The sequence below is a fragment of the Solanum stenotomum genome, chromosome 8, assembly GCF_019186545.1.
Source record: "Solanum stenotomum isolate F172 chromosome 8, ASM1918654v1, whole genome shotgun sequence".
Lineage (NCBI taxonomy): Eukaryota > Viridiplantae > Streptophyta > Magnoliopsida > Solanales > Solanaceae > Solanum > Solanum stenotomum.
Genome location: NC_064289.1, coordinates 52,758,993 through 52,771,966, shown reverse-complemented (window position 1 = coordinate 52,771,966; position 12,974 = coordinate 52,758,993). Strand labels below are relative to the sequence as shown.

The following is a 12,974-nucleotide window of genomic DNA, read 5'->3' as shown; positions in this document are numbered from 1 at the left end:
TTTATGAAAAAAAAAAAAGTGATATAGTTTATCACAATCACAGTAAATAAGATAATAATAACATTTCTTCCGTGGTGGAAAATCAAAGTAAAAAAAAAAAAAGTGATATGATTGTGCCTCATTTTCCCTATTTGGTTTTTGAGCTTATAGAAAACAACCAGCAAGTTACATCACTAGACCATATGCTAAGTCACATATAAGAGGCAACCGCTTCTTTAATTAATTCAGTGATAAGAGTGCAACACATGATGAGAGTTAAGTGCACTTCATGAGTCAAATCATGTGATGGACTAAACTTCTAACGTTGAAGTGGAGAAAAGGTAGAGGGGCAGACCCACCATTCATCGACTTTCAAGTCTTGTCTTCGGGGACTTTTCGGTTAAAAAGGAGAAGGAAGACATGTTAGGTCATAACTCATGATTGGGACATACATTCACTCTTATAATAGTACAGCTTTTTCAGTGACAATGATTTCTCCAAAGAATGATTTAGGATCCTTGGAAATCCTTTCCAGTAAGCTAAAATAAAATAGTTGGATGAATAAACAAAGATTGTTAATGCAGGCCTGTTTGCAAAGATCACCTTCTTTATTTTAAATAAAATCCTTGTGCCTAACATGTATTATTGAAGCTGATTTACAATAAACATACAAGGGATTCTGAGAAAAGATGGCTCCTTGTAGCAACACTTACTCCGACTTAGCAGTTGTTTTCACAGTCGCGGACTTGATGATATCAATAAATTCAGGCTGTGATGTAACAGAGATTTAAAGGTCAGATACTACACAAGTCTACACCAAAATCAATGACACATAAATGCTGAAACAAACCTTTAGTGAAGCACCACCAACCAAAAAACCATCTACATCAGGTTGTGCTGCCAACTCTTTGCAGTTAGCTCCATTCACAGAGCCTGAAAATTGTTTTAGTTAAGTGTCAGGACATAAATTATTTGTAAATCGATGTCCGTTCCACAAATTTATTCATTATTTCAACTGAACTAGAAAATTATAGATTTCTGATTATTCAGGAGCTAAACAGCGACGATTCACATCCAAAGGTGATAAAGTTCCCAAAAATAGACACAAATAGTTTCCCCATGGTAATTCAACTTTGACTAAATCCAGTTAGAAAAGGTGAGCACAAATACAACTACCTCCGTTCTGACATTTTCTAGCGCAAATGCCGAACTGTTATTACAAGCAAACGTATTTTACTTCTAAAATTATCAGGACAAAAAACAGAGAAGTAGTGGTCCTACTTCACATTCTGCATTTATAACGAGGCAACAGGTATGATTCTACGTACCACCATAGATGATTCTAGTTGAAGCAGCAACTTCTGCACCAACATTCACATGAAGCCATTTCCTTAATTCAAAATGAACCTGGTAGAGACATGAAAATTTCCGTGGTTAAACATGTTCCGATAGAATTACAGACCAAATTAACTTAAGAACCCATCAAAGTTTCTAACATAGAATGCTAAACCTATGGAAAAAAAGGGAAGCAACTTTTCTTTTAGGCAAACATCATGTGTTGTGTGTCTGTCACATAGGTGACCAAATTTTCTTGAAAATACATACTAAGAAATAAGTCCCCTAGACATGAACCTCGAGATGGCCTCTAGTTGGCCCTGATCTACTACATGATGTAGGCAGGACGGGGGCAGGCAGAGGCTTGACATGCAACAACTATGAGATATCCAGCAAAATACATGTCTGCAGCTTCCAATATAGTCCAAGGAGCATGACATGAGGAAAATAAAGGTCCAATCTAAAGAAGTACTTTCTGCCTTTGAAAGTTGAAAATATGAAGACATATTTGCTGATTATACTGTAACTGTGGAGAAGTTCCCCTAAACACGTCATCTTTACTTTAACCACAATTACAAATACATAAAAGCATACATCATCAGTAATTGAACAGCTAAGAAGCTAAGAGATATTCAACGTACTTCTTGAGCTTGAGCTGGAGTAGCAACCTTTCCTGTTCCAATGGCCCATACTGGTTCATAAGCCAAAACAACATTGGACCAGTGCATGACTTGTTCTGCAGAAAAGATGGTCATCATCATCATTCATTTTTTTCAATTTTTTTGTATATTTCTATAAATGATGATAGAACAGTACATTGGTGTACTTGCACCATATTTACGTCAAAAGACCCTAAGAAACTGGAGCTATTCTAGTCTTCAAGAGGGAGTGTAATACATCTAGAATGTCAACAGTTTCTGCCGAGTGAGACTGTCTACACCAAAAACAAAAGAGCAAAATGCAATTCATCTTGATCTGTTGGATAGAATTGCTCCTATTTTCAGAACATCTGGAATTCCTCTATTTCCATATTGTCCAACCATATACAAGCTGGAACCATTCTCCATTTTCCTCCGACTCTGACCTCCAAACCTCCAAACAAGCTTCTTCCCAACTTGCTAGAGTTTCAGAGATCTTTCCCGGATTTATCCATGTGATAATTCTGAGTGCAAGGAGCATCCTGCATAGTTGACCCTGTTATCTTGCAATGGTAAAGATGATTCACCATCTCTGAAGTTTCCCCACATAGGCAGCATCTAAGGCAGATAGTAGTCCCTCTTTTCATCAAGTCATCTTAAGTAAGAACTGCTTCTCTTGCCAAAAGCCAGACATAACATGAAACCTTATATGGTATCTTAGTCTTCAAAACGTGCTTCCAAGGCCATTCTACCATTTGATGATTGGTTTGGTTCATATGTTTGTAAGCACCACTACTGTGTCCATTCCACCAAAATCTGTCAACCCCTTCCTGTGAACCTCCAAAAGTTCTAAGCACCTCCTAGTCATTAGACATTCTTCTTAAGGTAATATCCTAACCTTGAGTGATTGATAAGCTTGTCAACAAAAACCAAATGGCCTTTATTAAAGGAAGACAAATAATGGATACAGTTCTCATTGCAAGTGAGTGTGTTGACTCTAGGTTGAAAGGAAACATTTCTAGAGTAATGTGGACATTGAAAAAGCATACGATCATGTAAATTGGGGTCTCCTACTAAACACCTTGAGACAAATGGGTTTTGGAGAAAGATGGGTGGGATGAATAAAATTTTGCATAAGCACTGTGAGATTCTCCATTCTTGTAAATGGACAACCGGTGGGTTTTTTCTCTTCAGGAAGGGGAATCAGACAGGGTGATCCTCTTTCACCCTTTTTATTTACCCTGGTAATGGAGAGATTTGATAGTTTGATAAGGATTGCTACTCAAAACAGGTGGAACAGAGGTTTCCAGATTAGTGGAAACAATGGTGATATTAAAGAGATTTGCCATCTACTCTATGCAGATGACACAGTGATTTTCTGTGAGCCACAGGAGGAGCAATTTAGATTAATCAAACTAATTTTGTTGTTTTTTTAAGCTTGTACAGGTTTGGAAGTTAACTGGGGAAAGAGCAGTTTATATCCTATCAAGGATGTGACAAACATCCAAAGGCTAGTTGACATTTTGGGCTGCAGAGTGGATAAATTGCCCACAACTTATTTGGGTATGCCTTTAGGTAATAAACACAGATTTGGAGATATGAGACAACATAGTGGAGAAGACTGAAAAAAGACTTGCCAGATGGAAGGCTCACTACATTTCTTTTGGTGGTAGACACATCCTTATCAACTATGTTCTAGATTCTCTCCCAATATATATTATGTCTCTTTTCACTATATCGGCAAAAGTGGCTAAGAAATTGGACAAACTTAGGAGAGATTTCCTTTGGCATGGCTACAAAGAGAACAAAGGATACAATTTGGTCAAATGGGTCTGCATAGAAAAGATAAAGGTGGCTTGGGCTTCATAGATTTGAGGAAGCATAACAACAGTCTTTTGATGAAATGGTTGTGGAGATACACTGAGGAGAGGCAAGCTTTGTGGAAAGATTTGATTAAATTTAAATATGGAGAGGATGGATTATGGTGTAGTAACGTAAGCACGGATGTTTATTGAGCAGGGGTTTGGAGAGCTATTAGAAACTTATGGCCTAAATTAGAAGCAAATTTACATATCAAGGAGGGGAATGAAGGAGAACTAGATTCTGGTGGGATCTATGGATCAAACAAACCCCCCTAAAAGACCTGTTTCCTGGTCTATTTATTTTGTGCACCAATTCTGAGGCAATGATCAGTGATTGCTAGACAGAACAAAGTTGGAATCTCTATTTCAGAAGACTACTAAATGATTGGGAAATAGAGAGAGTAGCCAAATTATTGGAGGAAGTGGGGGATTTTGCAGGCACCAATACTACCAATGATGATGTAAGATGGTCTCACAGTAAGGGTGGGATCTTCACATTTGGCAGGGCATATAAAAAGGAGTGCAACTCGCAAAGTAGCAGATACCGAAATTCATGGAAAAATATCTGCAGGAATGAAGCACCAACAAAAGTTAAGTGCTTTACTTAGTTGGTCATTAGAAAGGCATGCTTGACACAGGAAGTCCTGAGGAGGGATAGAAAGATCATACTTCCTTTTTTTGATTTGCACCGGGTGTCCGAGTCTCTTTGAGCCCCGACTAATCCCGAGGGTGCACAGGCCCTTGGCAAGGAGTTTCCCGCAAGTGCACCACGGTTAATTCAGGTTTTACCCAGTCCGATGGCCCTCAGAAATTGTTTGCACCTAGTGGGTTTCGAACTTGAGACCTTGAAAGGGAGCAAACCCCAAGGCTCAAGTCAATTGCCAGCAGGCCAACCCCTGAGGGTTAAGATCATACTTCCTTGGTGCTCTTTATGTGGGAAGACAGGAGAAACTAATAGTCACCTATTCTTACATTGTATTTTCACAAGTCCATGTTTCTCAACTTTTCAGAAGTGAAATGGACTATGCCAGAACATACAACTAATTTACTTAGTTGTTGGATTAGGAGAGGAGGTAACAAGAGACGGAAGACCTGGTGGAATTTAATTCCACATTGCATTTGATGGACAGTGTGGAAGGAGAGGAATAGTAGGAATTTTGAAGATATATCCAATTCCATTCACAAGGTTAAATGGAATTGCATTGTATCTCTATATTTTTGGTGTAAAGAGATAGGATTAGAGGATTCAGATCAACTTTTAGAATGCTTAGGATCCTTGTAAGTATTATGCCTTTTGTTCTTTTCTGATTTTCTAAAGGTCCCCAGCATATCCTTAATGCTGAAGAATACAATGTTACCAATTCTCAAAAATATCCTAACCTTAATTTGACCACTGTTCTGCCATTGTATTATGTTGAAGAAGTACAAGATTGTAGATGTCAGGGAATTTCTCTTGTAAACTCTTAATCCCTAGCCATTTATCCTTCCAGAAAATAGTTTCATTACCATTTACAACTTTAATGGTGCTTCTATTTTCCAGCGAAGGCCATAAGACCCTGATAGATCTCCATAAATTAACCCCATATGGAGTGTTGATCTCCTTTGTCATCCATCAGTCATCTTCCTCATACTTTGCTTTGATAGCCCTTACCCATAGCATTTGGTCTTCTTGTGTGCATCTCCAAAGCCATTTTATTTTTAAAGCCTTGTTCTGGAACTTCAGGTCTTTGAGTCCCAGTCCCCCCTTCTTAGTACTCACTGTTAAGGCCTTCCACTTCACCAAATAGATTCCTTTCTTCTCCTTATTTCCCTGCCACAAGAATGATCTTCTAATGTTGTCTAGTCTTTTAATAACACTTGTTGAGATTGGAAATAAGGACATCATGTAAGAGGGGAGGACATATAACACAGAGTTGATGAGTATGACTCTTCCACCCAGTTTCAACCTCTCCGTCTTTCACTCAAGGCTAAGTGTTTGGTTAAATTTATTTTGCTGGAATAAGCAGAGCAATGTAGATAGTGTAGATCTTTTTTATTTTTCATTTTGTCAGCTCTTCACATTTTGATTAGCAATCAAATGTCAATGTATGGAGCTGCAGAGGCTCTTGATCAGGATTGTACTTGATCAAAAGAATTACAGGTAGCATTTGCAAAAGCATCATTAAAGGTTGCCTAATCAATCTTTCCAGACACTTTCAAAGGCTTTCATTTGACTTGTTGTGCCTATATCTATATCCAGCTTAGAGGTAGGTGAGAAGTTTCTGGTTGCTAGCTTTGGGACAAAACCTGATAAAATAACAGCAGACTTTGCACTGAAGCACGGCTTTACGATGTTGCCACAGAAGCAGCATGCAGTGAGTGGTCTGTAGGTTGAGTACAACACTACAACAATGCTCCAATCACAGACTCATTACATAAGTTATTTCTAATGCTACAGCAATAATGTTCACACATAGATCCACCAAGTATTATGCATCCGAAGTCCAAATCATACTTATATATGAGTCTCATTCACACAGTAAAGTGGTACGGGCAAGACTCAGATCAGGGTGGCTATGGCATCCAATTCCCAACAAGCAACATTTCTTGGATATTACATAGGTAAAAGCTTTTTAGTTGACATTTCACAGGGACTATTCAAAGATATACCTGCAATTGCTTTTGTTTGCGCTGCAACTACAGCCATTGTAGATCCAGATTCTCGCTGCTCAAGAGTCTCCCCAACACAGGCAATCACTTTTAGGCCTTGCGAAAGTGCATATGCAACTTTATCAGCCACGAACTGCAGCAAACAGGAAAAAAGGCTATAATCTGAGCAAGAACATACGAGTTAGTGCATGTCCATCAATTCAAAAGATGCAAGGAAAATATCACATGTTTCCATATCATAGCTTACGTCATTTGATTCATTCAATAAAAGCCTTCTCTCAGAGTGACCAAGGATGACCCAGGGAATGCCCAAATTGACCAGCATCTCAGCGCTATAGACGCAGAGAATAGAATTAGTAAAATGCTATATTAATTAAAATAACTATCAACTAAGTAAATAAAATTAACTTAATAGTTGACCAGATTGAGTATACTCAATAATAAAGCATTCCGTAAATCAACCACGAAAGATATACTTGTAAAAAAACAAGAATCAAAATCTTCTCATATGTGTGTGCCTGTGTGCCCTATTTTTTGAGCAAATGGTTCTAGTATATGTTTTACAAAGAGCATAACAACAAACAGATGTTACTTTTTTGTACAAAGAAAGAAACCTGAAAACAGACCAAAAATAGATGACTAAAAGGGTATATTACAAACAGAAAGATCAAGTTACACCGGCGTCTCAAGCTGTATACCCAACAATTGGTTACAGGGACATCTTCTCAGCATGCTTGCTTAAATTTCAAGTTGCAACTTTATCAGATATAGCAAAAGAATATCAAAAGGCAAATATGAGCATACCTAACCTCGCCAGTAAACGCACCTCCTTTCCTTACCCAACAGTTTTGTGCAGCAATGGAGAAATCACGACGCAATAAGGTTTTGACCAAGGGAAGAAATACAAATGGAGGACTAATGACAACCTCTGTGAGAAAAGCAATCCAAATAAAGCAATAGCGTAAGACTTGGAAAAACCCAAAAATGAAAAAGAAAGACTAGCGGGTAAACTTCCATCTACGACAACTAATAAAAGGTATAAAAGAAAATCACTTTTCATACTTCAGATAGGTATAAATCACTTCATTGAAAATGACAAGACATTAATTTCAAAAGCCAAAGCAAATGCAAACATAGAGAGAGACAAAATTGAAATACAAGAGAAAGTCCCAACGTAAAGAAAGGAAAATAGTAGATTGGTCCAAAGTTAAATCATATGGGTAACCTGATCTGAACATTCTATGCGTGCAGAAATGAGTTGGGAGAGAACTTCAATATCATTTTAGAATTACAACTTCATAAGCAATAAATATATCTCCATAACCAAACTCTTCTTTTTTCTTCTCAAATTTTATGGAAGCTTAGGATCAGATACTTACCAACAACATCCTCAGATGGAACTTCCGCTTCACTCAATGTGGTCACAATTTTTTTCACTTCCTCCACGGTTCCATTCTGCACACGTATTTCAGTTTAAACAGAGCAAGATTCACAAATAAAGATGTAAGGAAGAGGTCATATCCTCAATCGCTAAGTAACAACTTAAATAACTAATCATAGATCATCTCTGTGAATCAGCACACCAATACTCTATGGAAAAAGCCATGGGCATCACACATATAGAAGTCCAAGAACTCTAATCCATCTCATACATAATCAGCTAAGCATGCATTGGTTCTACATGGTACATAATAATCTAGATATCTATTTAGAATTTCATAACTTACACATACACTATATCAAGTGATCTACTAAATCTAATACCTACAATTTGATGTGATTAGATAGACATGGAACACAAACACCAACTTCAAGTGTTGTATCGAGTCACTCGAATCCAACCAATTAAAGCCTACTTGAAATAGTGCTGTATGCATATCCTACTTCTTCATTTCAACTTTTTTCTATTAAGTTAGACAATTGCTTCACCAATTTGGCCACTAAAGTAACCATTGGACATTCTCCAGACACCAATTCCTTACTTTTCTTCCTTTGAGGCGAATACATAATTTTTTGAAGATATATTGGTTGTCAAAAATTTACTCTATTAAGTCCTAAAATGATATTAAGAGTAACACAGCACTACATTTTTTTAGTAAGGTGCTTCATGCACTTTTTGTAGCAGACCTAATCCTGATACTATCTCGATTATTGCCTGTAATTTTTTGAAGATATATTGGTTGTCAAAAATTTATTCTATTAAGTCCTAAAATGATATTAAGAGTAACACTGCACTACATTTTTTTAGTAAAGTGCTTCATGCACTTTTTGTAGCAGACCTAATCCTGATACTATCTCGATTATTGCCTGTAACATTGAAAAATACTGATAGCCTTTTTTTAGGTAGACTAAAGTTATACACTTTATTGTCACAATTTTAGAATTATTGACTGTCTGGATGATTGTGCATGTGTCAAAGCTACTTATATAGAAATATGTTTTGACATATATGAAGATTTAACTAACACATCTCCAGTGGACTATAACTAAATGTTATAAAGATAATCATGTTTAATTCAGCTTTGTTACTTGTGATTTTATTTTTATTTTTGCTATTATTCCATAGATTTACCTTTAACCAAGTAGTACCATTACATATTGCAACGAAAATTACCATTTTACTAAATAGATTTTTTTTTTTCCTTTTTCACAGATATGGTGAACCCTAACCATTCCTTACCAAGTAGCCTAATAGTGAATTTTCCCTTTGTGCTCGCCAATCGGCTCCAATGCCTATCATCATGTTTGGAGGTGGAGAGCCCTTTCCTCTAGGCTATCCTCCCTTGTCAAATAAATGGATTTAACAAGTAATTGTACATAAATATTACAAAAGAACCTATATCTCAGAACTCACACATCTTGGAGATGCAAATAGCGGAATGAGGATGTTGAGATGGATGTGTGGGTATCCTAGGAGAGATAGGATCAGAAACAAAGCTATCTGAGCCAAAGTGAGAATGTGCCTCCGTGGTGGACAAGATGAGGAAGGTGAGGCTGAGATGGTTCAGGCATGTGAGGAGAAGATACTTGGATGTCCCATTCAGAAGATATGAGAGGCTGGTTATAGTGGATATAAAGGAGAGGTATAGGTAAGCCGAAAAAAGTCCCGAAGAGATGATTAAACAGAAACGACACTCCTGTAGCTTACTGAGGATATGACAGAAAAATATGAGGGTCGAGGAGTAGGATAAAACGTTAGTAGGTAATCCAACATATTTTCCTTCTCAGTTTTATTAGTGTACTCTCCTGCTATCCTATTCTTTGATTTTAATATTACCTGTTGTTTTCTCTTGCTTCAGTAATTGTATTATTTGTTGTTGTTGTTCTGTTCCTCGTTGTTTTACTTTACATACTTGTTGGCACCTAACACTACCAGATTAAATGCATTGCTAGTTAAATTTTTGGTTCAACAAGCAACTTTAGCACATAGAAGTTTTGAAAGCCGCCTTCAGCGATCTAATGCAGTAAATTAAGTCCTCATTTGAAACTTTTTATTCAACCTTAAGCATATAAGAGTTCCGAAAGCTATCTTCAATGATCGAAATCCACTAATTTTAGAGAAATTTATCATACTACACAAAATTTATTGATCTCAAACTTAGTCAAATAAGTTACCTATAAATTGGATACAAAATCTATAAATATATCAGCATTCAACCAAAGACATTATACAGACTAGAGACACTTGAAAATCTTCTCAAAAGCTCTAACATCTGCAGTTCTCCTACCATGATACAATAACCTGATGCTATTTCATCCTAAAAGTAAGAACACTACTTTCCAGTATCCAACTATGTTATCAACTGCAATGACAACAATTTAAAACAACACCTTTACTATTAGAAGCAAATGAACACACCAGACATAATTTTCAGTTCTAGGTTTACGCATCCAGCGCGTTAAATCAGTATAAATATAGCCACTAGGGTTTAACCAGCTGTGATACCAGTCTAAAATTCCGGTGTGGCCGAGTGATTAGTGAAGCTAGAATGAACGAAGATGATAAGATATTGGAATTGAAATCTCAACATAGTCAATAAGCATGATTTGCAGTTGATTAATAGAAGGAAAAAAGAAACAAAAAGACATACGCATTTCCAGTTGCCGCCGACGAAGAACTTTCTGGCCATTGTTTTCTTTGAGTTGGGTTGAGAAGAAGGTAGAAGGGTGTGTTGTTGCTGTAAGAATGCACTAGAACAATTGCGCTTCAAGAGTTGGGTAAAAATAGCTAAGACTAAAAATATAATTATGTCCAATAGCTATAATTTGTTTTTGTTTAGTCCGTCTCATGTGACATTTTTCGTTTTTCTAGAGTCAAATAGTTTAGTTTGACTGTCAATTTGCCCCTGGAATTTTCAAACTTTTTGAAATGAAATTTATATATTTATAAACTACGTAAAAAGTACTATAAGTCACAATAATTGACAATTCAAAATATTTAAAAGATATATGAAAAATTCACGGTCAAAGATAGACTTGTTTGAGTCTCGAAATTCGAAAAGTGTCACATAAAATGGATGGAGGGAGTACTATTCATAGTTATATGTTAGAAAAGGTAAGAAGAAATCGAGATTGGGAGAAAGAGGAGAGAGGCGAGTTGTATGTTTATAATTAGGCGAGGTATTTTGACAATTTTTAAAAGATAATATGGAGTCTAGCAAGGGAGAAACTAATGTAAAGAATTTATTTTGAAGTGTTTGTAAAAAAAATGTTCATANTTCTCGAATCAACCTTAAAACACAACAATAAAAGTTATTTTCTTGAATCGACCATGCCGTAGGAAGAAAACATGAACATTATTGATCAACTTTCTTGAATCGACTACATATTGAGCGGGAATCGTGAAAGAAATTTCTAGGGTTTTTTGAAACACGTTTTGGGGATTTAGAGAAATGACTGAGGGGTTAGGTGTTTTGTGATGTGTATTACCACGTAGGATTAGATTTTTCCATGTAGGAGATGTGTAATGTCACGCGCTCCACCTTAAAACAAATGCCTCACACGATAAGTGTCAAGTCAGACATGTGTCTTTGATAGGTACACTTTTTGAGTGGTTTAAGTGTTCAATAGGAAGGAGTCCTTGTTAAGGTGTCTAAGAAAAATCCTTACAAGTTCAAGGGGCCGCTTATGCGTTCTGCCTTTTAACATATTGTTATTTAAGTTGTATACGCCACAATTTCAATTTCAACTCAAGAATTTTTTTTAAAAAAAGTTACAAATGGATAGATAAATCCTAGATGATATAAAGTAGATAGTAATTCATACCTTCAGTATAGGAATAGACGTTACATCCGTCCAAACAAAGAGTCTTGATACGAGTTGAAATTGGAGATTAAATTGAACCAAATTGAAGATTCTTTTAAGGAAAAATTACTTTGATGGATACCTTATAATAAATAATTACTGATTTTAGTGATACTTTTTATTTATTACCATTTATAGCAATACATAGCAATACTATGATAAATGTGCAATATGTATTAAAAGTGAATTATGTATGCAATATATATGTATTATAGTTGTTTTAAAATATATTGTATTTGTTTGGTAAAAAGTTGACACATTATATTAAAATGTATGATAAATATATTATCCATTAATAAAACTTGTATTATATGTGTTTTATAAATTGTTATATGTAATATGTATTACAGAAAACATTCCTACTATATAAAGAAGCAATCAGTGTGGGAAACACAATCGAAAACGGCTTGATGGGTAATATAGAAGATCTGCACAGCTAAACACTACCTGATAAGGGCTGGAGTATGTGTTAACGAGTTTCAACAAGCTGAATCATTCTCTATACAGAACATGTACAAAACATTCCAATGGGCATTCCCAAAGGTGACATGGAGGAAGCAAGTGTGCAATAACAAGGGTTGTCTTAAATGGACATTTATATTGAGGCTGGCAATTATGGAAAGACTGGCAACCAAGGATAAATTACATAAATGAGGTATTATAAAGGACACAAATTGTCCATTTTGCAATATAGGTGAGGAAACAACACTGTTGGGAATAAACCCGCAACAGAAATAATATTTGCGATAATAAAAGCAATAAAAGCGGAACACAACAATACAGTTAATCAACAAGAATAAAAAGAACAATAATGACACCAAGATTTTACATGGAAACCCTCATGAATAAGGGAAAAACCACGAGAGGAGCAACTGATATCACTATAGTAAGGATTTTTACACTTGTAGGTCTGAGTAAAAACTTCAAAGACCACTACACACTCAAAAGAAATAACCCTCTTTTGATTTTCCCACCTCACTACATATCACTCACACTCTCTATTTTTCCTCTGTGATGTCTCACTCTTCTTTTCTCTCCTTTGTTTTTGGTGCATTTGAGAATGAAGAATGATCCTCCATTTTATAGATAACAAATGGAGCAGCCTCACAATTTTTTTCTTCTTCACAGCTTACCAACATTTGACTTTAGAGAAAAGCTGGAAAAAAAATGATCAACACATGTATATCCAATATCTTTCAAATCTGCC

At 36.0% G+C, this 12,974-nt stretch overlaps 3 protein-coding genes across 5 annotated transcripts in view; 1 reads left to right on the top strand and 2 right to left on the bottom strand.

Annotated features, from left to right (window-relative positions):
• The window catches only part of LOC125875232 (probable serine/threonine-protein kinase PBL9), a 1,122,098-nt gene that overhangs the window by 52,249 nt on the left and 1,056,875 nt on the right, over positions 1-12,974 (bottom strand). The window lies entirely within an intron of this gene.
• LOC125875249 (outer envelope pore protein 16, chloroplastic) overlaps positions 1-12,974 on the top strand; it is a 239,923-nt gene that overhangs the window by 112,383 nt on the left and 114,566 nt on the right. The gene's annotated exons all lie outside the window — the stretch shown is intronic.
• On the bottom strand, positions 571-10,689 carry LOC125875242 (triosephosphate isomerase, cytosolic-like). The gene is made up of 9 exons (XM_049556344.1): positions 10,555-10,689; positions 7,843-7,918; positions 7,268-7,391; positions 6,711-6,795; positions 6,464-6,596; positions 1,956-2,050; positions 1,308-1,386; positions 830-912; positions 571-748 (listed from the first exon to the last, which is right to left on the bottom strand). The coding sequence occupies exons 1-9, from the start codon at positions 10,591-10,593 to the stop codon at positions 689-691; spliced, it is 774 nt and encodes a 257-aa protein (XP_049412301.1). The 5' UTR covers positions 10,594-10,689; the 3' UTR covers positions 571-688.

Excerpts from the sequence above, each read along its gene's own strand:
- LOC125875242 (XM_049556344.1), bottom strand. The coding sequence starts at position 10,593 with ATGGCCAGAAAGTTCTTCGTCGGCGGCAACTGGAAATGC. Across the intron at positions 7,392-7,842 it reads TCCATCTGAGGATGTTGTTG|AGGTTGTCATTAGTCCTCCA; the intron begins GTAAGTATCTGA and ends CTTTTCTCACAG. Across the intron at positions 749-829 it reads TTGGTGGTGCTTCACTAAAG|CCTGAATTTATTGATATCAT; the intron begins GTTTGTTTCAGC and ends GTTACATCACAG.